A 25,907-nucleotide genomic window follows, 5' to 3' on the forward strand; every position below is an offset into this window, starting at 1 on the left:
ACAAAGAACTCTAGGCAGCAAAGTCCCTAGGTATGTGCTCTTTGCCTTGGCTTTGTTTAATAAAGTGAGACTTTTGTGTTCCAGCGAATGATGAAGGTCCACTTAGATGAATTCTGGTCTCAGAGACCCCTTAGAAATTCAGTCTAAATATCGAAACTTGTCCTAGGACAGGAGCTAGTTCCATAATGTTAATGGTCTTTTGTCTAAAACATGGATGCTACGCCTCCGTGAATTTTTTTACAAAGATAAAATGATACCATAACTACCATTTTACTTGCTTTCATTTATTTGAACTTTTATAGAGAAACAGAAGCATTGGTGCAAGGAAAGCAGACACAAACTCCCAAAACAGAAGACTAGGTATCCTTGCTAGTAAGAAAAAAAAAGTGAATATCTCAACAATATTCAGAAAATTGATCTATAGTAATCTTTCCCAGGAAACTATCAATTATTTTCATGTGAGGAAGGGGTTTGGAAAAAAAGACAATATATGGTTTTGAAAAGCATATACAATATTATAAGTATATATTTATGAAATAGCAAAACATCTGTGATTTCAAATACAAACTACAGAATTTAGAGCTGGGCAAAAATCTCCATATCTATGAAGATAGCAAGAAAAAAAGGAGTAATTCCCAAAGACAGGAAAGGCAAAAAAATAAAGACAGGAGTTTTCAAAAGTTAAGAAATAGTAAAACAGAAAGACTGATTCTGTGATGAACATATCCAAATGAGAGATAACATATATTTACCTACTATTTCTCAAATAAATTTAAAATTAAAAGATGAAAGTGAGCCAGAGCCATTACTGAGCATATCAATCAAGAGTTAAAAAATAAAGGTTTGAAGTAAAGTCATTCAAGCTAGTAAAGACAGATTAAATCCAAGCACTTACTTTTGCTCCCTCCTAAAACCCCACTACAATGAGTATAAGGGGATTTTTTTAAAAAGAAACATAAAGCTGGAAGGGCAAACAGGAGAGAAAACAATATAATACCAACAAAAATTTTGGAACCTGAATAGCAAATGAACAAGTAGTAACTGAACATAACTCACTCAGGAAAGCTGACACACTAACATATAGTGAGAAAAATCTGAGAGAAACCAGATTTATGCCAATAGATGCCGCTCCTATTCACCCTACCCACGTATAATCGAAAAAGGTCAAAGTTGGACAGCATAAATCACTTCTGGAAAAAAAAAAGAGAGAAAAATCGGGGTTAGAAATAGAAAAATGGAAGGTTAGGAGAGAAGTCTATTAGGAAGCAGTTAGATCATCAAGATCCCCACCCTAATTGCATGGAGTCAAATATCTTCTCCTGTACCCTACCTCTAAAGATGTCTTCTCTCAGTAAGTAACACAAACCATTTCTGAATTGAGGGGACCCAAAGTACAGCCAGAGACAAGGGAATCATACTGAATAGAGAAATTAGTAAGACTGCCCTCCCTCCTCCTCCACTCTGTTCTTCCTCGGGGCTCCCAGAGTTTACTATCAGGATACACCTGCCACATATGTAGGTCAAAGATCCTTCTACAAAGGTACCAGCCCAAGAGGAAAGACTAAGGATAACGACGGGTTCGTTCACTCAAGGAAAGGGCCCATGCAGAGCTCACTACACGGAAAACCACAAGCTCACAAGCCCCAGCAATTCAGAGCACCTAACCAATTTTTGGGAACTCCACTCTCAAATATGAGAAAACACCTGAAGATCACTAGATATCTAAGGATGCCTTCTAACAAGCACTATAAAGAAACAAAATACACAGGGGAAAAAAAAAAAAAGGCAACCTAGAAGAACCAGCGATAATGTAAGAAGAAACAAATACAAGAGCAGTGGTGCCCTGAAAGATGATTTGGGTAATTTAAGGACTGCAAGCAGTTGGGACCTAGAGAAAGGCTAGCAAGTTTTTGCCTCTCCGCCCCAGTAAAACCAAGAACTATTCTTCAAATAGAGGTAAAGAATCTGCTCAAGATGAGTTTCTAATGAAGTAATAGGATCAACAAGAGAGGCTGAGCAGAGGCTGAGATAACCCCAGAGCCCACTATGACCATGTAGAGGTAGCAACAAAGGGAGCATGCAGTTAGTATGAAACAGTACACAAAACACTCTACTTCTCCTTTTAACTGTCTTCCTTTTCTGTTCATTTCTGCCCAATCTGTATTAAATATTTGTTTTCTAGAGCCTATTATTTTTTTTAAAGATTTTTTAATTTATTTATTTGCCAGAGCAAGAAAGCACTAACAGGGGGAGCCACAGAGGGATAGGGAAAAGCAGGCTCCCCACTGAGCAGGGAGCCCTATGGGGGGCTCAATCCCAGGACCCTGGGATCATGACCTGAGCTGAAGGCAGATACTTAACCATCTGAGCCACCCAGGTGCCCCTAGAGCCTATTATTCTTTAATTACAATGCCCGGCTTGTTATTTTTCAACCTTTCCTCATTTCTAATTTAAGAATTTCAGGTTATAAATTCCCCTGTAAGCACTGCTTTAGCTATATACCACATATTTTGATATATCTCTATTGTTCAATACTAAACAGCTTTTAATGTGCATATTATAATTCAATCAATGAGTTTTTAGAGTTTTCTAATTTCCAAACAATAAAATTTTCTAATTTATTGATTTTTAACTTAAATGAATTTTGGTCAGAGAATAAGGTTTGTATTAAGAAATTTTTTGAATTGCAAATTCATAAATGTTCTTTGTGTGCTTCAGTATATATATTTTTGGTTTCAGTGTTCTAAACATATATCCCTTAGTTCAAGTTTGTTGATTTTGTTGTTCAAATCTTCTCTATCCTCAACCACTGACAGAAATGCATTAAAATTCTCTCACTAAAATGGCTGTTTTGTTCATTTCTTCTTGTAGTTACAAAAAGTTTTGCTTTATAAATTTCACAGCTACCTTTAAAATAGTTATGCCTTCCCAATTAACTGAACATTTTATCAACATGCAGTACTCATCTTTATCTGCAGGGATGCTTTTTGCCTTAAAATTATTTGGTCTAATATTAACATGACTATAGTATAATCCTTACCTTCTCCTTTTCTTGGGTTCTTTCAGACTGATTTTTGTTTTGTTCTTTTTATATTCCATTTTTCCTCCTACTAGTTTTGAAGTTATACTCTTTTTCTATTATTTTAGTAATTACACTGGAAATGTTAATGCATGTATTTACATTAGAAGAGTAGAGTGAATCTAAGCAAAGTCAAGCTGCCAGGAAATTAATAGGAAAAGTCAGTGAGATAGATATCCCACATTATTTTTCTGCAGAGAGGGTTTTTAACATCTAGGAGAACACTGGTTTGTTTTTTAAACCTCTCTTTTGTCCGTAGTTAATTCTGCTCTCTGTATTTCATTTGTAACTTTTTAAAAATATTTTTTTAAAGATTTTATTTATTTGTCAGAGAGACAGAGAGAGAGAGAGAGCGCGCGCACAAACAGGGAGAGCAGCAGGCAGAGGGAGAAGCAGGCTCCCCGGTGAACAAGGAACCCGAAGTGGCACTCGATCCCAGGACCCTGGGATCATGACCTGAGTCGAAGGCAGACACTTAACCAACTGAGCCACCCAAGCATCCCTTCATTTGTATCTTCTTTTCTCTCTCACCAAAAATATCAATAGTATACTCCTGTCTCTTGAATGGATCTTGGTCTGACTTCATAATCTTAAAAATCTTTTCAAAGAATGAATTTTTTTAACTTTGTTGTTTTGCTCTTTATTCCATTAAATCTAACCTTTGAATTTTTTTAACTTTGTTGTTTTGCTCTTTATTCCATTAAATCTAACCTTATTTTTAATTTCCCTCCTCTTGGGTTTATTCTATTGATATTTTCCAAATACTCAAGCTGAATGAAGTTATTTTTAACCCTTATTTCCTAATAAAATATATTTGTTCTGATTTTATCTTAGAGAATATTTAAAACAATTTTTACTAACATTCTATTCTTAATATCTAATTTGCTGTATGATGTCTTTTGTAGCTCACAGAGAGATTATTTAAATATTATCTGATTTAGTTTTCAATTGTACCACTTATTAAATTACTGACTTTTAGCTTGAAAATCATGCTTCCATACCCAGCTCTGAGGCTGAGACTGCGAACTACTTTTTTGCTCCACAGCAGACTTTGCCAATGCTAGAGCAAAGCTCTAGAGGGAGATAACAAAACTGACGAGTGAAGAATGGACTTTATATCCCGCAGACTTCCGGTCTGTTTGCTATTCCTTTGACCATCATTCTACCAACCCTTAAGGGACACCAGCACAAACGTAGCAGTGCTACCTTCTCAGAACACTGAGTTAGCCTTCAGAATATCAGGCTATTGCTCTTCAGGCATCTGAGTTACAGCTCATCTCCTAGGTTTTAATAATTTCAACTTTTCCCTTTGTTTTCCCAGCCTCAGGAGCGATAGCTCCTTCCTGTAGCTGCTACCTTCCTTTCAATTACCTAGTTAACAATTTTATAATTGGTTATCAATTCTTTATATGAAATTTTCTCTGTAAAAGTAACTGGTATAGGTTCTATCTCCTAACTGGATCATGCCAGAAATAACAATTCAATGAGATTTTTTTAGAATTATCCTTTTTCTCTCTCCTGATTATATATATATTGACTGAAGTTTTTATTAAGTGAAAGCAAAATCACTCAAACATTTTAGGAGGATAATGTAACTTGACTCCCCAAATCCAAATTTGAACAAGAAAAAAACGTTTCTCACTTATGGGCATGGGGCAAAGGTTCTAAAGAAGATATTAGTTAACTAAATCTAACAGTGTATTAAAAAATCCACATATTCACAAAGAGTTTATCTCTGAAATAAAAGGCCAGTTCATCAGAAAAACTATAAACCCACCACACTGACTAAATTGGGAGTAATTATTTTTACTGATCTAGAAAAAAAATATTTGGTAAGATTCAACATCTATTTGTAATGATAAAAATAATTTAAAATGCTCTTAGCAAAGTGTATTTGATTAAGATTATATTCCAGAAATCTTTAACAAACATTACACTTAATGAAAAGACTTTATATGCATTCTCTAAAATTGGCAACAAGACAAAGATGCCACTATTACTATTACTGGATAATTTAATCGTGGAGGTCCTGGCTACTAAGAATATAAAAAAATAAAAGTGAGAGAAAGGTAAAAGGATGGAAAGAGACAAAACTTCCATTATTTGCATATGACAATCATCTAACCAGAAAAGCCAAAAAGATCAGAAGAAAACTAGTCGAATTAGTAAGAGAATTAAACAAGGCTGAAAACTGACAAAGAAATTATCAATATAAAACTTCTCTACACCAAGAAGAGCAAATTTAAAATACAACTAAAAAAAAAAAGAAACCATTTGCAATAATCACAAAAATGATATATTAGCTAGAAATTAACCTAACAAAGAAACATATAAGACCTCTATGGAGAAATTTTAATAAAGAGGAAGATATGAATAAAAGAGTGACATTCCAAGTTCTTGAATGGGAAAACAATACCATAAAAATATCCATTACATTCAAAACAATCTACTTATTTTAAATGCAATCCCAATCAAAATGCCAATTGTATATTTTTGGTAAATCAGAATAAACTTTCACTAAAAATAGGATTGAAGAATAAAGGTCTATATATAACCAAGTCAACAATAATGCAAGTAAATAAGTAGCATTTATCTTACCAGATATTAAGATATACTACAATTAGTAGTATTACAAATAGCATGTAAAAGTTATAAAACCAAAGACACCACAATGGGACACAGGGTTCAGAGACAGATCCATAGATATACAAATTTAATATATGATAAAGCTCTGATAATCTATCACAAATCAGTGAAGAAAGCATAGAGTCTTTAGTAGTTGGCAACTGAATAACGGGAAAATTGGTTCATTGTGTGACTCCCTAGGCACTGGGTCTCTAATGAATTATCCCCGTAGACAACATTTCATACATGCTGACTCAACTCATTGCTGGAGGAATTAAACATGTCCTATGTGTCTTCACTAGGAGAGAACTCTTAGAAGTTTGTACCAAGTTTCTTCCACACCTTGCCCCATGTGCCTTCTCCTTTTGTTGACTCTTCCTTGTATCCTTTACATCATAATAAGTCACAGTAGTCAGTATAACTATATGCTAAGTCCTGTGACTCCTCCTGGTGAAGCATCAAACTTAGGCATGGTCATAGTGACAGCAAATATGTAGACAAATACAAATGAATAAGAATTGTATAAAACAACGTTTGGGGGGTAAAGAGAATCAAAGTATTCCCAAAGTGTTTGTACTGTTCTTGCATTAATCTCTTAATAAGCCAAGGAGACATAATATAATATATAGGATAACCACTAAAAAAAATTAAAATATATAATGAAAAAGATAACAGGAAGAAGATAAAATAATAAAAATACTTGCCTATTCCAAGAGAAGGCAAGAAAACGGTGGGGGGGGGCGGAACAGAAAAGGTGGGACAAATAGAAAGAAGGCAGATTAAATCTAAATATTTAAGATATCATCCAAATTTAAATGTATTAAATACGTGATTTAAGACTGACAGCACAGATGGATTAAAAAAATAACCCCTCCCCCAAGTAAAAAAAAACCCAAATTTGTGCCATTTATAAAAGATGTATTCTAAAAATACAAAGATGGGAAGGATAAAGAGGTCAAAGAAACAGAACAGAGAATTCAGAGTAAACTCAAACTCTTGATTTATAACAAAGGTAACACTGCAGAGCAAGGAAAGACAGATGCTCATTTCGCTAACTGGTGCTGGTTAAAACTGATTATCTACATGGAAAAAGTGTATAAATTATAGATGGTAATGTGAAAGGTAAGACAATAAAACATCTTTAGAATTAAAGAAGATAATATAAAATATTCATGACAGTGGAATTAACATAGATTTCTTTTTTCTTCCTTTCTTTTTTTTTTTTTTAAGAGAGAAACAGAGTGCGTGAGCAGGGTGGGGCACAGAGAGAGAGAATCTTAAGCAGGCTCCATGCCCAGCACACAGAGTGAAACTCAGGGCTTGATCTCACGACCCCGAGATCATGACCTGAGCCAAAATCAAGAGTCAGATGCTTAACCAACTGAGCCACCCAGGTGCCCCGACAGATTTCTTAAAAAGAATTCAAAAATCACTAGTCACAAGGGAAAATACTGATAAACTAGTTTCGTTATATTTATATACATTATAATAAATATATTACATATAGTCACAAACTTCTGTTCCTCCAAAGACAATATGAAGAGAATAAAAATCAGAAGACATTAAAATATACATATATATATATCCAAAGGTCTCATAACCAAACTACATTAAGAATTCCTACAAATCAATGATTTTTTTAAAAAAACAACACAATGGAAAAGTTGAATACATACCTAAATAGTAAAAAAGGTTCTGTTAATTGTCTATACAGAAGCCTTTATTAGTCTTAGTATCAGTGAGGACTTAGTAAATAAGTTGACTTGTGTGCAAAATATACTACTTTGCACAGTATGTATTGTGTATACAATTTACAGTCCTCACAGTGAGTTTTCAGTTTTCAGAATATGTTTATACAAATGGATATGTTTGGTATGGGACTGGGAGTGAGAAAGAAGGAAAGAACAGGACTTGAGGAGAGATAAGAGCATTCCTTATGTTTAATTAATGTGAAAGTATTTTTTAAAAAACAGTTCTCGATAAGAGAAGCACTATGCCATACCTGCATTACTTACTCGCCAATTCAGTTACAGTTCATATTAAAGTAAGGCAACTATTAAAATACTATATCACGAAGCCACTGAGAAAATATATATTCATCAACCACAAGTTACTCCTTCACGGGCACTCTTCTTCAATATTAATTCATTTATTCACTCATTCAAAATATTCACTGAGTACCTCCTAAACATAATTTATTCAACAAATGTATTGAGCTCTTACATGTACAAGTCCACAAGAGCAAGAAGCAGATAAGACTCTCATAGTCTAACAGTTTAAAAGAGAAGACACATAATAGCAATTATTATAAACTGTGCTGAATATTATGACATGGAAAGAACAAAGTGGTACAAAAACACATGTCAGGGACATCTAACCCAGTTTTGTGGGATTAGTCACAGTTTGGAGTTAGACAACCTTCAGAGAAATCATTTAGTATATTCTTCTATTTCACAAATGAAGAGAGACTAAAATGTGGGTCCAACCTAGTCAGACCTGAAAAATGAGCTGATATTAAACTGGTAACGTGAGAATTGAGGCCACAGAGGCAGCAGAATATTCTAGACAGAGGGAATAGTATACACAAAGGCATAGGGACAAGAATTAGCATAACTTTAGAGATTATGAGGCCCTGTAGAACAATAAAAGACAAAACCCCTGTCCTTAAAAGAATTCACACTTAGAAACATAAAACAACATGTTTTAAATAAACCTAAATCCATCTCTATTAATCTATTTACAGATATTTGAGAAGACAACATGCAGCACTGTCAGAAACGGGGAAAAAAAAAAAACAAAATGGAGGGGCGCCTGGGTGGCTCCGTCGTTAAGCGTCTGCCTTCGGCTCAGGTCATGATCCCAGGGTCCTGGAATCCGGCTCCCTGCTCGGTGGTAAGCCTGCTTCTCCCTCTCCCACTCCCCCTGCTTGTGTTCCCTTTCTTGCTGTCTCTCTCTCTGTCAAATAAATAAATAAAATCTTAAAAAAAAAAAATGGAAAATTACAGATTTGTACAAGCTATAAAAATTTAAGGGATCCATGAAATTCCTGCCATTGGCCTTCTAATTCTTTCCCAATCTAAGGTTCCATGATTCTAGACTCTATATAGAGCTATTCTATTTTATACAAATGCTTTTTGAAAATAATGTACAAGTTGAAACAGAATTTATATGAATTAAATATTAAATGTATATCAGAGCTTGCAAAAATTAAAGATCCCTGGAGCTATTATTAATGCAACCAATTCTCTGTCGTCCTAGATCTGCCACTAGCTCAGGTGTCACTATATAAAGCTTAGCCTCTTTGGTCATATGTTATCTCAATAATTTATTAAATGGAAAAAATAAAATATACTTTATCTAAATTATTTTTTCAGCTTTAAAATTCTATGATGCTAAGCTTAAATGACTGGACATCATCCATTCCTAGTAAGGCCATACTAGAATCTTTGCCAAGAAATTAAATTTTTAAAAAATACACATATTTTTATAAACCAGAAGTACACAATTACCTAGAGGAGCAAATGGACACATGTACACCATCAGCGAATATAGCTTAGGGCAAGCAATCTATGACATTTCCTCTCCTTACTAAGTTTAAAGTTAATTTTTAAAATGTAAACAAAAACAGAAGCAGTACATCTATGTTCTTAAAAAACAACTTTAAGAGACAAAAAACAGGTGTAGTTAATTAAACAATAAATTTGGGTCATTTTGTTTTAATTATTCTATTTTCCAGTGCTCTCAAAAGTTTTGAGAATGGAAAACAAGACACAATGAAGAAGAGTCAAAATGCCTCAGGCAAGCCTAATGCCAACACATTCTTTCCAGTCTAAAACATGTTCCCCCTCAAGCTCTGCATCACTATCCAGAAATAATCACTTCCGGATAAGAGCAATTACTCTAAATTCATGTTCTTCAAAACCATCTGCTCCAAATTCAATCAACAAATATCATCTTGCCTTACACATATGGAATCGACAATTTTATACCCAATGCTTACTAAATAATGACATTATTTTTGAGACTGCAATTAAGTTCCTTCATTGGAAACTAACAATGAGCTTAAACTGATCACAGGAATAATAATGCTTTTCAGAATTACTACTTACCCTACAGACATTTAATTATATGACAAAGTAACATGAAACATGGCATCTGGATGTCAGATTTGAATTATAAAAGTTGAATGTAAAATTTCCTCAGGCACATGATGACTGAAAGCAACTACAATAAAATCTAAGTCTCCTTTTTTAAAATATATTTTTTAAATATCCAAACTATAGAAAATTTCTGTTTTATCTGGAGTCTTTACTCTCCCTCAACTCAGTATTAAGAACAGACAAGGTGATAAGTATCACTTGATACATCACTGGGAGAGTTCCATTTCTCACTGCTCATTAATAGAAAAGAAATCAAACAAAATACCCTCAAAGAGGGTACTGTGGTTCTTTTTCTTTTTTTTAAGATTTTATTTATTTATTTGACACAGAGAGAGAGAGAGATGACAAGCAGGGGGAGCCGCAGGCAGAGGGAGAGGGAGAAGCCGGCTCCCCACAGAGCAAGGAGCCCGATGTGGGGCTCGATCCCAGGACTCTGGAATCATGACCTGGGCTGAAGGCAGCGGCTTAACCAACTGAGCCACCCAGGCACCCCGAGGGTATTGTGGTTCTTGCTTTATTTAACCTCAAGTGATTGGTGTAATGCAGGCTGACTGCAGAAGCCAGGTCTATTCTGAAGCCACTATCACTTTCAAAAGTTGCTTTTAAAAGTAGTAGCACTACACAAGGCATACTGGTCTCAAGACCTGAATCTTGGGCCAAGATTTCACCCACTGCTTGAACCTGGATGGACCACATAGTCTGTCCTCATCTATGAAATAAGGGAATTTAGTAATGATTTCTGAAAGGGTCTTCTAGTTCTAAAACATCGAGATAAATTCACTTCACCAGTCCCAGGTTTAACAAACTTTCCTAAAAATACAGCTTTTAGTTTCAAATTTTTAATATCAAATTATTTACTTATGTTACAATGTTGAGTTAAAAAAAAAAAAGATAGTTGACTACAGCACAATTCTTATGTCAAGACAGGATGAAGATTTACGGCTTGGTGGACTACAGCAAGGCCCAGGTCAGAGAAGAAGAACCAGGAAAATAATGATGGAATATAACCTGATCTGATTTTGACATGAGGAGGAAAAGGGGCACAGATGCGGCAAAGGCAGAGGGCAGGCCACTATATTCATCCCCTTTTTCCGGAAGGTACAAAACTCTAAATAACAACACAACATTAAAATTTAAAAAGTAGTTCACAAGTACTATCTCTGTTCCCTCAACTTTCAATCACTTCTCAATTTATTACAGTCGAGCACCTAGCCACAGGACCCCACTAGAACTACTCTCTTCCCAGGCCCCCATGATTTCCCAGGTAAGAAATTAAGCAATTGATGTCACTGTGGTCACGAATACTGTTGATCCTAGCTCCACTACTTATTTCCTATGTGATCTTAGGAAAGTTCCTTAACCTCTCCGACCTAAGTTTCCTCACCTATAAAATGACCATAACCTTATAAGGCATGCGGTGAGTTAAAAAGTGCATTAATATGTGTAAGGCAATTCAAGCAATGGCTAACACACTGGATTAGTGGTAACTAATACAATATTAATTTTAATTGCTTCCTCTCTGCAATCTTCCCTCATTTGGGTCACCATTTTCTTTTGGTTCTCTTCCCATCTCCTAGCCACTCCCCAGTCTTCTATACCAGATCTTTTCTTTTTTTTTTTTTTAAGATTTTATTTATTTATTTGACAGAGAGAGACACAGCGAGAGAGGGAACACAAGCAGGGGGAGTGGGAGAGGGAGAAGCAGGCTTCCCGCCGAGCAGGGAGCCCCATGCCGGGCTCGATCCCAGGACCCTGGGATCATGACCTGAGCCGAAGGCAGACGCTTAACAAGTGAGCCACCCAGGCGCCCCTACCAGATCTTTTCTAACAAGCCAAACACTGAATGGTGGTATTCCCCAGGACCCTTCTTCTCTCCTTATTAGCATTCTAAAACCTCCCTGATCACTTACAAACACACAACACACACAGGTACTGTGATTACCTGTTACTCTGCAGTACTTGCCTGTGCACGCTGAGCTCTAAGAGGAGAGGGTCCAAGTCCATCTTGTTCATTGAGGCAGACCTAGCACCCAGTGCAGTGTGTGGCTCAATAAATGAATAAATGTCTGAATTCCACTTAGTCTAAGTGATTTTCATTCATTTCAATGGCTTCCATCACCATCTAACTGCAGACAGTTATCTCTAACCAAGACTCTCATCTCCAAAGCCTGCAATTCAGTCCTGTACCTCAGATAATGTAAGGATAAGGAGGGTTGGGAGGTGGTAGACAGACTGGGCAGGAAGCAGGTAACACCATAGTCCAGACAAGAGCAAAAGAAAGAGTTCAGTTTTTTTTGAAAGCTCAAATTCTGAATAAATTTTGAAAATCAAGCTGAAAGAATCTGATAAAGAAAGAGTAAAAAATAAATAAAAAATAACTCTTAGAAATAACTTACTTAGACAGACTGATTTTTTATTTCTGTGATTGCTTTAATTAGGAAGAAAACCCTTCCTCAAGTTTCCTACTTTTATATTGGCAAGACAACTCAGAAAAGTTTCCACTAGTGAAGTAAATGGTATATATCACTGAGAGCTTACACAGAATCAAAACTACCACCTGTTTCTCTGAAACAAACCATTTGGCTTCAGTCATTTCAAATGAAGAACAAAAGTAATATTAAGATACCCAATTCACTGACCAAAAAAAAAAAAAAAAAAAAAATTCTACCTCTTATAAAAAAAAATCCACAGTATGTATGCAGTGTTGTTCACAACATCACAGATAAAACTATCACTACATTTCATAATTACAAAACAGAGGAGAAAATTCATTGTTTCTTGAGATTTTACACTGCATAATTACTGCTTGTTTACCCAGCTACAATAATGAATAAAGATAGGATCCATTATAAGAAGCATTAATTAAAGAAAGATGATAGTGATACATCAATTTAATTTTGTTGCTGTACTGCAGGCCTGCGGCAGACTCAATGTGGAATGGGGAGGGGCAGGAAGAGTCTGCGACTCTGCCTGTGTATGACATGAGAGGTCCCAAGTTCAGCAAGAAAATCTGTCATGGAGGCACCCCAAAACAAGTCCTATCAAATTATCTCTAGTTTGCATTTTGTTATTGATGGGCAAGACTTTTACTGATCCAAATTCAGGAAAAATTACTTCTCTAGCAAGTAAAGGATTCTGCCAGATTTCCCTAACATCTCCAGTACTAGGATAACCAGGAATACTCCATAAAATACCAGTACTACCAAAATGAAAATAAGCATCCACCAGAGAAATGAACAAATACACACAAAATATGATTTTTTTTTAAAGAGAGACAGTGACATTATGAGCTTCTGTATAAATCATAACTACTGCAGCCAGACTACATTTTTAAACCTCCTAAGAACTCTTAAAAAAATATGGTATCCCTGGTTAGCAGGTGGGGAAACAGAAAATAAGAAATTAAATGAGTAGTGTAGCATTCGAATCTACAGCTCACCATAAGCTTACCACAAAACACCATTACTTACCTGAACTTCATTTAAAAATACTGAATTTTTGCAGAATCAATATTTTAATTCTAACTTAGAAAACAACATTGGCAGAATTCAAGAAATGGTGGAAAATTTTAGAAAAATCCTTTCGTAAGAGCTGGACAGTTGCATACTTTGTACATAGTAGATCTTCCATAAATTCCTGTTAAAATTAGCTAGTGAAGGGTGGGAGAGGGGAGTAACAGATAAATATCTCTGAATTCTGGTATAAGACAGATAAAATTTTCCACCTCAAAAAAAGTTATGTTATAGTAATTAGACTCAGGATTGTTACTTAGACCTACTTAAGTGTAATAATGACAAAATCATTGTTTAAATAAGACTTTTAATTCTTCCTGTCTGTGATGCTATCTTATCAAGGCCCAAATATTTGGTATGAACATGTTGAAATGATATGTAATCAACAAGGATGCTAAAGATAAATTCTTAGGATGTGAAGCAAGTACTTCCTTTCACTGTAAACAAAATGACTGAGTCCACTTCTTGAAGAAATCAAGCTCTATTTATATTCACTCTCTTGAAATGGCACAGGCAGCCTTAGAAGGGTAAGTTTATAATAAATCCCTATATTTGGAAAACATTGTTGCTAAGCATCTTCTAACATTCAGCAGAGTTTATATAATTCATGTCTCTGCTACATAATTAACATTTCATGTTTTCCAAAAAAGTGTGGTATGCTTATCTATGTTGTTAATTTAAAACATTATAAATTTTGAAGGAATTAATAAAAGGCTATGCAACTAATTAATTAGAAAGGCAGCCTAATCCCAGGAAGAATACAAACATAGACATTAAATGTCAGGATGTGTCAGAGTTGAACTTGTAAACAACTTGTCCACTTGAGATAAAACATTTCAAAATGCAGCTGCTCTTTGCTTAAAAAGGTGAGCTACAAAACATTAGGCTTTTGGACAAGTCACAACATATCAAACCACACTCTAGCTCAAAAATTAATTATAAAAAAAAACATAACATTTGAAAGTAAGTTTCACACCCAATGCTCAACATTAAACATTGTATCTGCTCAGATAAAAGATCCAAGTGTTGAAAGCAACACTACTGTAGTATTTCCAATTTTCACATTCATTATGGAAACAAAAGATACAGAAAATATTTAGTAACACTGGAATAAAAAATTAAAAAACTGATATAAGCACACTGTAGAAGATGAAGTATTACTCTCACAAACTATGGAATGGACTGTAAACCTTCTAGCCTCTGGAAAAGCATGCACAAATATATTCTACAGGGACTTTGATCTTTTGTATTAGTATCCCACAAACAATAACCTTTAAATTACAAAAACAATGGGAAACATAATTCACTTAGGTCATATGAAATTCTGAACCACTTCAACGTATGCTATTATTAGACATCTGTGTACCACCCTTTGTTAAAAAGGGCAAGGTTTCTCTGGCTAGAAGGCAGTCCAAGAAGAAGAAAAATCATCAGAGAGCCAATGCACAAAAAACTCAAAGAACACACAGGTCCACAAATCTTAAGCAAGCAAACATTCTAGGAAAAACATATATCTATATTTTTATTTGTATTCTTGTTAATTCTTAACTGTTCCCTTAATTGTAGCTTTTCTATCTTTCAGAATTGTCATTTTAAAGTTTTATTCAGAACCATTATATGTACCTACAAGACAAACTTAGACATTTATTTTCTCCTAGAAGGAGAGTTAAATGATATAGTTCAGAATAGTACATTACTGTCACATAAACACTCTGGGAAAAACTCAACACCATCAGAGGTTGGCAGAGATTTACAGTCTCTAAATTTATCCAGTTATTTAAATCAGTTACAGTCTCCAAAAATCAGGGTTAGTGGGCCAAGATCACTGCTTCTCATAGTATAGCCCCTGCACCCACAGCATTGGTATCTCCTATAACTTTATAGAAATGCAAATTCTTGGGCCCCACCTGGACCTAACGAACCTGTAGGATGGGGCCCAGAATTGTGTTTTAACAAGCTCTACAAGTGATTCTTAGACAGGTTTAAACTGGAGAACTACTGGTCTAAACCAATAATTTAGAATATTTGCTCACAGCAACTGCAAGACTGGCTGCTTTAAAATCAGTTGGGAAACATAAATACTGGCTCCAGTTCCCTACTTCCCTTAATTAAACATGGAGAGGCAATGTGTGTATAGCTTCGCAGGTGAACCCGATGCATAATGAGGTTTAAGAACCAAAGTCCTAAGTTAGTGGCTCTCAAAGTGTGGTCCCCAAACCAACAGCATCGGCTGGGAACTTGTTAGAATTCACAAGCAGCAGCCAAGATTGAATCAGCAACTCCTGGAGTGGAGCACGCCCAGCAATCTGTTTTACTAAGCTCTCCAGGAGATTCTGATAAATGGTGAAGTCTGAGAACCTCTGCTCCAGGTGATCCATCCTGAATGGAGAACATATGAAATGAATGTGGATTTCGTGAAGAATAAGTAGGAGACTAGTTCAAATTTACCACAGAGCTGAGTTTATTCTTATGTTCAATAATACCTCATAATATATGGAGATACCCATGTGTTCAGTATGTAGGATATGCTTATGTCTATGTGTAATCCTACTATTTTTAATGCTTATCGAGTTTTAGAGTTGTTTTATCTTTCCTTTTGAGTTGCACTATTAACCAAATTTATAATTTACTCAAGTAAAGTCCATAGGCAGAAATTATAAAATTGTTTCAATCAGAAAATGCAGTTAACTTCACAATTGACACTAGTCTGCTTTGTGGCATTATCTCTAAGAATGCTGGGGAAGAAAGCCCTGACTAATCACTTATGTTTAAATTATTCAGAAAAACAGGTACAAAAGAGAACATAATAAAGGGCAGAAATGTCAGGTGTAAGAAGAAAGTAGCTAATAAGGCCAGCACACATTTAGTAAATAACTTGGGTATTTATTTTCCCCTTTCCTTTTTCTAATCCTTCCTATCCTTTCCTTTTGATTTCCCCCCTTTCTTTCTTGTCCTCCCTTATATCTAGGGAATATCATATTTACAAGAACACTTAGATATCATCTGCCACAACTGCCTAAATCTACCAATAGAGAAAACTAAGGCTCAGATAAGGCAAAGAACGTGCCCAAGATCACAAGCCTGATTTTAAAAGCAGGTCTGTCCAACTCTCACAATCTGTTTTCTACTACATTCCCTGCTTCTTTAGAAAAATGCCTTGCAAAAAAATTCTAGTACACTGTTCTTAAACTTTATTCTGCTATATAGAGAATGATACTACATAACACAACATACGTAAGTATTTAAGACAGTATACACAAAACCACATACTTTCCCTACTGGACACTTTATTTATAATGCTAATCTTTTTAAAAACTATCTTCTCATAAACCAATTCATTGCTAGACTAGAGGAAAAAAGAAAATCAGTTCAATACTGATAATTTGAAATTACTATTAAGTCACATTAACAGAAGTTAATATTTATTTACTGCTCGTATGTGCCAAGTATATCCCACATACCTATCTATCTATCTATCTATCTATCTATCTATCTATCTATCTTCAGGTTGAAGGCCCCTTTCCATCCTTCCTTCTGATCCGCTCACTTTTCCAATTAATGTAACATAGTAAAGGGTGAAATCTCTCAAATCTTCTTGTCATCCTCCTAAAGTTCTTGGGGGTACTATAGTGCCCATGAAAGTAGATGGTCCTATTTACATCTAGTATGTAAATTAGATGATCACATTTCCCCTCAATGTCTTAGGACAAAATTTATGGACTATACTTACCTTTGAAATAAAAAGTTAAATTAAAAAAGCCTTACACCACTTTGACAAAAATGTGTGTTTTATGATTTAATTTTGATGCAGAGCACAGATTTGGAATAAAATGACCTTAAGTTTATACCCTAACTCTGCCACATACCAGCTATGAGACCTCTCCTGAGCGTGATACTTGTATCACAGGGTTGATGTGAGGATCAGTCAAAAAAATGTTTACCCTTTCCCACCTTCTCACCCCCCCCATTCTGTCTATAGGACTTTTTTTTTAAGCTTCTTCTTAGATATGATTTTTTCTAAATAACCACAGCATTTCCTTTCCCCAAAGGGAAAGTCACTACATTCTCCATAGTTTTATGAGTACATATTTCACTGTGTAAGTAGTTATTCACAAATCTCTTTCTTTCATCGGACTGTGTGTTTCTGGACAGCAAGAATCCCAGAGCCTTCTAGAGTGCATGAAATATATGAGAAAGTAAAAAAAATGTCTGATGAAAGGATACTGAAGAATGAATCCTTGCCTAGATGGGCAAGTCCAAAGCAATACCTACATAGCAATCCACATTCTTCATTTTCACCTAACGGAATGAAGGAAGCAAAGTTATCCACTGATAATTCTGCTTCTTGATTGCTAAGGAATTCATTTCCATGACTAAATCCACAATTTCTTGCAAAGCACAAGAAACTAGTTAGAAAGGGACCTGTCCTAGACTAAAATGCCCCAAAAGAATATTTACGTTTGCCTTGTAATCTACATAACCTATAGTTTTCCCCAATTGTGAGTCCTCTAACATGGAAATTGTGATAGTGCTCAAAAAGAATAAAACAAAACTGATTTGCTCCAACAAGAGTAAGATATTCAAAGACCCCTAAATATCCCTCCCAAGTTTTCTTTTCCAACCTGTTTTTTGTTCTATATTCTCTTCTCTGCACATATAGAGCCAGATTAGAAAGATGAAAGGACTTAAGGAAGGGTTTTTAAAGCCTACTATATTAACTATGAATCAATAATTTGGAAGAAGTTACCATATTTCTATACTAAAGCTCTAAAATAACTAAAGTTCCAACTCAAAAATTCAATTTCTTCCACTACCTAAAAGGGCTAACCTTTTTTAAAAATACCTTTTATAATTGTTGGATAGGTCACAAACTGGAACAGCCTTTAGAGGTTACCAGAAAATAAACACATCCTCTTAGGACCAAAAAACAAACAAACAAAAACAAAAACAACAATCAGGTATTTTTTCAGTAAATTCTTATTTGCCTGATGAAATATTTCAATAGCTTATAAAAACTGCCCTGATTTGAATACATTTTTCATGGTTAAAATTACTCTGAAAAATTACACAAATGTTAAAACGTCTTAAGGGCTTCCAAAGCAAAGACAGTTTATGCCGTGGTGAAGTTCTTAAAGTCAAAGAGTCAACTGATTAATAACAGTCCTTATACATTTTCAGACTTAAACATCACCATCACATACTCTGAGGCACAGAATTCTTAGATTTTGATAAGTACTTTTTCAGCACTTCAAAAAATACAAAGCTGCTCCTTAAGGAAAATTTTGATCCTCCTGTAGGCACTGCTCCCTAATTTCCATAGCACAATATCAATAAATAGTTATCATCAATACTGCCGTTAAGGCATCTGATACATATGTATGTGTGTGTCTGTGTGTACTTAGGAAAAGTGTGAAAGGATATATGCTGTCATAGTGGGTTACCTTTAGGAGGTATGAGTGATTTTTATTTTTTTATAGTTTTCTGAATTATCTAGTTTTCAATAAATATATATTTTATGATAAGAAAAAAATTAGCTATTTCCATTAAGAAATAAGATATAAATTGTAAGTATGTAAATAAACCAGATTTATGAAGCCCATCAATACAGACTCACAGTAGCAAAGCACTCTCACCTGCTTCATTACACAAGGCTTTCAAGTCTGCTCCAACGTATCCATGAGCACTATTTGCCAGCTGTAACAGTTCAACTTCAGTGAGCAAATGGGGTACCCTTTGAAGCAGTTTCTGGAGAATATCTAGCCGATCTGCAGCATTAGGAACTCCAATCTCAATCTCTTTATCAAATCGTCCAGGTCTTCGAAGTGCAGCATCTAAGGCATGAGGGCGATTTGTGGCCCCAAGGACCAACACCTGTCCTTCACTTCCTTCCTTACAAAATAAAATGAGAATAAATTACACATTTTTCTAATATATGTGTGTGTGTGTGTGTGTATGTGTGTATGTATATATATATATATATATATATATATATATATATATATAGGCACTAGCTATATAAACAAGATCTAAGTGCCCAGGCTGCTAAGTCTTATCCTTTACACTTTAATTACTCACCCCACATTTGCCTAAGTTCAGCCTAAATATTCCCTCACCTAGAAAATTTTCCACTACATACCTTTCCAACTACAGTAAGTGATGTCTCTCCCACCCTTGGCATCTAAACTTCACCATTTCGTAAATAGGAACATATAACATTGTACCATACAGTTGTTCTAATTTGTTTAAGTTGTCCTTTTCCCCTACTTTAAAGCAAAGACTATGACCTGCATATTATTCAAATAGAACAAGGCTCTATTATACAGTTGTCTAAGAAATCTTATTCATATATGGACTGTACTTTTTTATTCTGATAAATGCTTAAATTCCGGGAAATACAGACGATATAACCAACACCTGAGTATCAGCCACCCTTGAATACATATGAATTTTTCACATAGGAATGAAATTTGAAACCACAAATTATAAAGAACTAAGATAATGATCAACCATCTGTGAAAATTATCCAACATTTTATTCTGATGACCCACGTATAATCTCACAGAGACAAGCTTAACTGACATGTGATTCAAAGTAAGGAAGCTCAAACCTATTCACTTATACTGGCTGTGCCAAGAGAAAATGCATGGATTACAATAAATCCATGAATTATGAATTTAGAAGACAAATACAGGCCCTTAAGCATTTTCATACTAAAACATCCATGTCACATGCTCCCACTCCTGCGTAAAGGCAAAAACACAAGTCCACAGCAGACCTATCCCAGCAGCAGAAAAAGAGGCAGCGATAATGTAGTAATTAAGATCCTCTAAAACGAAGCCTTCTATCTGATTTCATACTCACCAGAACTCTTCTAATACAGCTCTCTATTCATATTAGCCTTCAAGGTGGAAAGAGTCATCCATAAACAAAGATATTTGGTCGGCTTAATGATTCTACTTACTGTAAACAGACAAACTGGCAGCCCAGTTTATGTATGTCTCTTGTGAGTGTTGTTACTGTGGTGCAGTCCTCAGAGCCCTGCCACCCCCCACATACTAGCATCATTGAATTCTCCAATTTTAAAGGCTGAGAACCAAACCTGGGACATAATCACAGCAAGTTACAGCACCAAGACTAAGAACCAGGTAGTCATCCAGCCTCCCTCAGGTATCAACTCTTCTGTTACTCTTAAAATTCTAACACATGTTGGGGCTCCTGGGTGGCTTAGTCAGTTGAGTGTCTGACTCTGGATTTCGTCTCAGGTCATGATCTCATGGGTTACGGAACCTGGGCTCCACGCTCAGTGGGGAGTCTGCTTAACATTCTCTCTCCCTCGGTCCTTCCCCCGACCTGCGCACATACACTCACAAGCGCTCATGCTCTTTCTCTAAAATAAATAAGTTTTTTAAAAAAAACTAACACATGTTAGCAAATAATGGAGACTTAAAACCCAACCCTCACATTATTTTCACATGTTTAGTTTCTACCAATAGGTAGTAAAAACCAGAAAGTTCTAACTATCCAGGTTTTAATGTGCAAAGAAAGGAGGGTTTGGGACTACACAATTTCTAAAATTTCTTTTGGTTCTAACATATTATAACTCTAAAAAAATGAGTTATTTACAATCCTGCATAAGAAATGTATCTGGTAAATGGCTGTCAGGGGTCTGAGAGAATTTTTCTTCATTCTTGTCACTACTCCTATGAATCTTCCTTTCATAATCAGCACATAGTTTTTATTAATATGCGAGTGTATGCCCTATCAAAGAAACTGGTAACATGGGTAGATTATTTTTAAATGTTGTACATATTTTCCATTATTCTTACTCTTTCCTTTCACTTGTTAAACTTAAAGCCCCAAAAGAATCAATTTTTACATGAGCATATACGACTTACGAAATTTCTCATTGATCTGAACCTTACTGATTTATGCTTCAGGCTTTTAAGTTAATACCATTTACTACAAAAGAAATCCATCATTGTATATTATTTTATACGCTAGAAAAACACGGCAGTACACCCTCCTAGAAGTTACTAAGGTAACTGTTGAAGAAAATTATTTTATGGGTCTTTCCTTTATTTTTTAATATTTTTCCCTATCCTAGAATACCCCAAAACTCAGACATATTTGATACTTTTTGCTACTACATACATATTATTAGGAGTCAACCCTTTCCTACACAGAATCAATACTGGTGCTATACTTACTGAACCAATACCATCCATCAGTGTTAAGAGTGACGCTACCACTCTCTTTTCCACTTCGTTCTGAGCCCCTTCTCTTTTAGGACAAAGTGCATCCAGTTCATCAATAAAAATAATTGATGGGTGCCTAAAAACAAACAAGTAAAATGAATTCTTTAATATACATCTGATTTTTATCTATTTATATTTTTAAAGATTTTATTTATTTGAGAGAGAGAATGAGAGAGAGAGAGAGAGAGAGCACAAGAGGGGGGGAGCGGGAGAAGGAGAAGCAGACTCCCCGCTGAGCAGGGAGCCCGATGTGGAACTCGATCCCGGGACTCCAGGATCATGACACGAGCCAAAGGCAGTCGCCCAACCAAATGAGCCACCCGGACGCCCCTACATCTGATTTTTAAATTTGATTTATTGCATTTCGATTGAAACTGAATACTTTTAAGTTTTTAATTGAAATGCACATGCAAAAGAATGAAACTTAACCATATTCAAAAATAAATCCAAAATGGATTAAAAACCTAAATGTGAGACCTAAAACTATAAAAATCCTAGAAGAGACCACAGGCAGTAATTTCTCTGATATCAGCCATAGAAACATTTTTTTAGATGTCTCCTGAGGCAAGGGAAATAAAAGCAAAAATAAACTGTTGGGTCTACATCAAATAAAAAGCTCCTGAACAGCAAAGCAAACAATCAACAGAACTAGATGGAAAAAGATATTTGCAAATGACATATCCGGTAAAGAGTTACTATCCAAAATGTGTAAAGAACTGATACACCTCAACACCCAAAAAACAAATAATCCAACTGGAAATGGACAGAAACACAAACAGACATTTCTCCAAAGAAGATATACAGATGACTAACAGACACATGCAAAGATGCTCAACATCACTTATCAGGAAAATGCAAATCAAAACTACAATGAGATATCACCTCACAGCTGTCAGAACGGCTGAAAACAACACAAGAAACAAGTGTAGGTGAGGATGTGGAGGAAAAGGAACCCTCATGCACTGCTGGTGGGAATGCAAACTGGTGCAGCCACTGAGGAGGTTCCTCAAAAAGTTAAAAATACAACTACCCTGCAACCCAGCAACTGCACTACTGGGTATTTACCCAAAAAATACAAAAACACTAATTCAAAGGGATACACGCACCCCTATGTTTATAGCAACGTTATTTACAATCGTGAAATTATGAAAGCAGCCCAGGTGTCTATCAACTGATAAATGAATAAAGAAGATGTGGTATATCTACACTATGGAATATTATTCAGCCATATAAGAGAATGAAATCTTGCCATTTGCAATAACGTGGACAGAGCTAGAAAGTATAATGCTAAGTGAAATAAGTAACAGACAAAAATCATATGATTATCTGTTGAATTTAAGAAATAAAACAAATGAGGGGCGCCTGGGTGGCTCAGTCGTTAAGCATCTGCCTTTGGCTCAGGTCATGATCCCAGGGTCCTGGGATCGAGCCCCACATCAGGCTCTCTGCTCGGTGGGAAGCCTGCTTCTTCCTCTCCCACTCCCCTGCTTGTGTTCCCTCTCTCGCTGTGTCTCTCTCTGTCAAATAAATAAATAAAATCTTAAAAAAGAAAGAAAGAAAGAAAACAAATGAGCAAAGGGGAAAAAGAGAGAGAGAGAGAAACCAAAAGACAGACTCTTAACTATAGAGAACAAACTGATGGTTACCAGAGGGAAGGGTGAAATAGGTGATGGGGATTAAGGAGCGCAATTGTCATGAGGAGCACAGGCTGATATATGGAATTGTTGAATCATTATGTTGTACGTCTGAAACTAATACAACACTGTAAACTATACTGGAATTAAAATAAAAACTTAATTTAAAAAAAGAAATGCAATGTATTAAATTTAGGACTCAGTTAATAATATTAAAGACAAAGACAATTGGATGTTAAACTGAAAAACCTTACATTAATTCTAACCCAATTTATTAATTCATCACATTCTAGCAAATCTGAATTCAATAAAAAGCAGACTATTAAGAATAGTCTACTGCTTGGGGCGCCTGGGTGGCTCAGTCGTTAAGCATCTATCTGCCTTTGGCTCAGGTCATTATCCCAGGGTCCTGGGATCAAGTCCCACATCGGGCTCCGTGCTCCGCGGGAAGCCTGCTTCCCCCTCTCCCACTCCCCCTGCTTGTGTTCCCTCTCTGGCTGTGTCTCTCTCTGTCAAATAAATAAATAAAATCTTTAAAAAAAAAAAAGAATAGTCTACTGCTCATGAGATGAGTCTATGCCCAAACAGACCTTGCCCGCTAATACCCAGTAAATTGTTATGATTGCATCAATTCAGAATCTGAGGCCAGAGATGTCCCCTGGAGCAGGTGTAAAGTCCAAGGTATAGAAATTCCAAATGTGCTCTCTCTCTCTCTTTTTTTTGGCCTATTAAAAAAAAACTTTCAAGGTGATCAGTTCTCCCATAAAAAGGTGTGAATTCTCTCACAATAGAAAGCTTCAACTGCCAGGAACAAAACAACAATGAAAACACACTACACTATACGGTATACCACTGGTTCTCAAATTTTCAGTATTGGGACTACCAACTTTATAAGGGACTACCTTATTTCATCTGCTATCTCTGGAAAAAAAAAAACTTTAAAAATGAAAGTTCTTTGGCGGTGCCTGGGTGGCTTGGTCAGCTGAGCGTCTGCCTTCAACTCAGGTCATGATCCCAGAGTCTTAAGACTGATTCCCATGTTGGGGTCCCTGCTCAGTGGACAGCCTGCTTCTCCCTCTGCCCCTCCCCCTCCCCCTACACTCATGTTCTCTCGCTCTCTCTCTCACTTGCTCTCACTCTATCTCAAATAAATAAATAAAATCTTTAAAAAAAAATGAAAGTTCTTTTGATGAGAGCTGAATTATGATAAGTTGAATACCAAAACAATGGTAGGGACATAGCCTTATTATGAATATATTAGACCAAGTTATAGACCACACTCTTATACTCACTGCATTGTAATATGGTAGTCTAAACTGAGGAATAATCAATAAAAATTGTTTTTATTGATTATTGATTTTTTGATTGATTGTTGATTTATTGATTATTGATTTTTTATTGATTTTTATTGATTAAAAATTGTCCCTTTGAAGCAAACTATAATAAAAGTTTTAAGCATAAAGGGCTACTATAACACAAACTGGATACGCCTAAGTACTATAGGTACTCTAAAGAAAGAAAATCATAAATATATATATATGCTCAAGTAAAATCCTATGACTTATCATACAACACTGTCTTAGTTCTCCTACTTTATGTAATTCAATAACTCATTGATCAAACTTCCAAAACAATATTAGATAAAAACAGATTAAATACAACTTCATTAGATTTACAATCATTTCTAGTGCTATCAGTATTATTTTTGTAGTTTTCTTTCATGTTTCATATGAAGTGTTAGTAACTCTACTTTGATTAACATAGACTTGACTACTAATTACAAACATCTAAACGTAAATACCGTAGAGTGGCTTCAGCAAATATCTGACGTAACCTTGCTTCTGTCTCCCCATAGAATCTGTAACAAATAAAATACATTTAAGGATCAACTCTTAGTGTTTTTAAAGTTTTGTCTAAAAAGGCTCATCTAACTTTTCAAATACTTCCAGAATACTTAAAATTGCTTTCAAAAATTATTTTCCAAACTTAATTTGTATACACAATTAAAAGCAAATTTAAAGTATTTCAACATATGAAATATCCAGACAGAATGCTATGCAGTCATTTTTAAAAATCACTTTTAAGAAGTGATTTAATAACACTGTTTATTCTATTAAATTATGCACCTACTTGCTTATAATTTCAGGACCATTAATTACAGAAACATAGGCTCCAACTTCATTAGCAACCGCCCTGGCAATCATTGTCTTTCCAGTACCTGGAGGGCCATAGAGTAACACTCCTCTAGGTGGGGGAATTCCTAGAAGAAAAAGAAGAGAAAAATGGATTCAGCATTATTAGGTTTCTTGTGTTGTCATATGACTGCAAATATGAGTTATAAAATATAAATTTACCTTGTATCACAAAACTAAAGTAAGAGTCAGACTTTCTGCCCCAGCCCCCTCCCCCCAAAACGTACTAACTGGCCCAAACACTGATCTCCAGCAATGACTTTCTCTCTCTCTATAGACAGGCCAGGCACACTGGTAAAAAACTGGCTGGACACCAGCCACACAACTGCCACGCCCCATCCCACACAGCAAAGCTCAATGATCAGAACACAAAGCTCAGACAAGAACAAGGGCATCCAGAGCAAGCCATAAATCCTCATTTTCATCCAACTAGCCACCTTAGACTATATA

General features: G+C 35.5%; 1 protein-coding gene across 8 annotated transcripts in view; it reads right to left on the minus strand.

Moving 5' to 3' along the window:
• Positions 1–25,907, minus strand: part of AFG2A (AAA ATPase AFG2A) — a 328,111-nt gene that overhangs the window by 290,026 nt on the left and 12,178 nt on the right. For all 8 annotated transcript variants that reach the window (XR_015767779.1, XM_028102266.2, XM_088021049.1 and 5 more), the window contains exons 6-9: positions 25,396–25,525; positions 25,067–25,123; positions 21,584–21,707; positions 19,010–19,265 (exon numbers count right to left, since the gene is read on the minus strand). Coding sequence is in view for 7 of the 8 variants with exons in the window: in XM_028102266.2 (XP_027958067.1) it covers positions 19,010–19,265; positions 21,584–21,707; positions 25,067–25,123; positions 25,396–25,525 (567 nt within the window). In the remaining variant the exon portion in view is untranslated. The remainder of the gene's footprint in view (positions 1–19,009; positions 19,266–21,583; positions 21,708–25,066; positions 25,124–25,395; positions 25,526–25,907) is intronic.

Source organism: Eumetopias jubatus, unplaced genomic scaffold (genome assembly GCF_037043125.1).
Source record: "Eumetopias jubatus isolate StellerSeaLion01/CBP00866 unplaced genomic scaffold, mEumJub1_p1.0 scaffold_2, whole genome shotgun sequence".
NCBI classification, from domain to species: domain Eukaryota; kingdom Metazoa; phylum Chordata; class Mammalia; order Carnivora; family Otariidae; genus Eumetopias; species Eumetopias jubatus.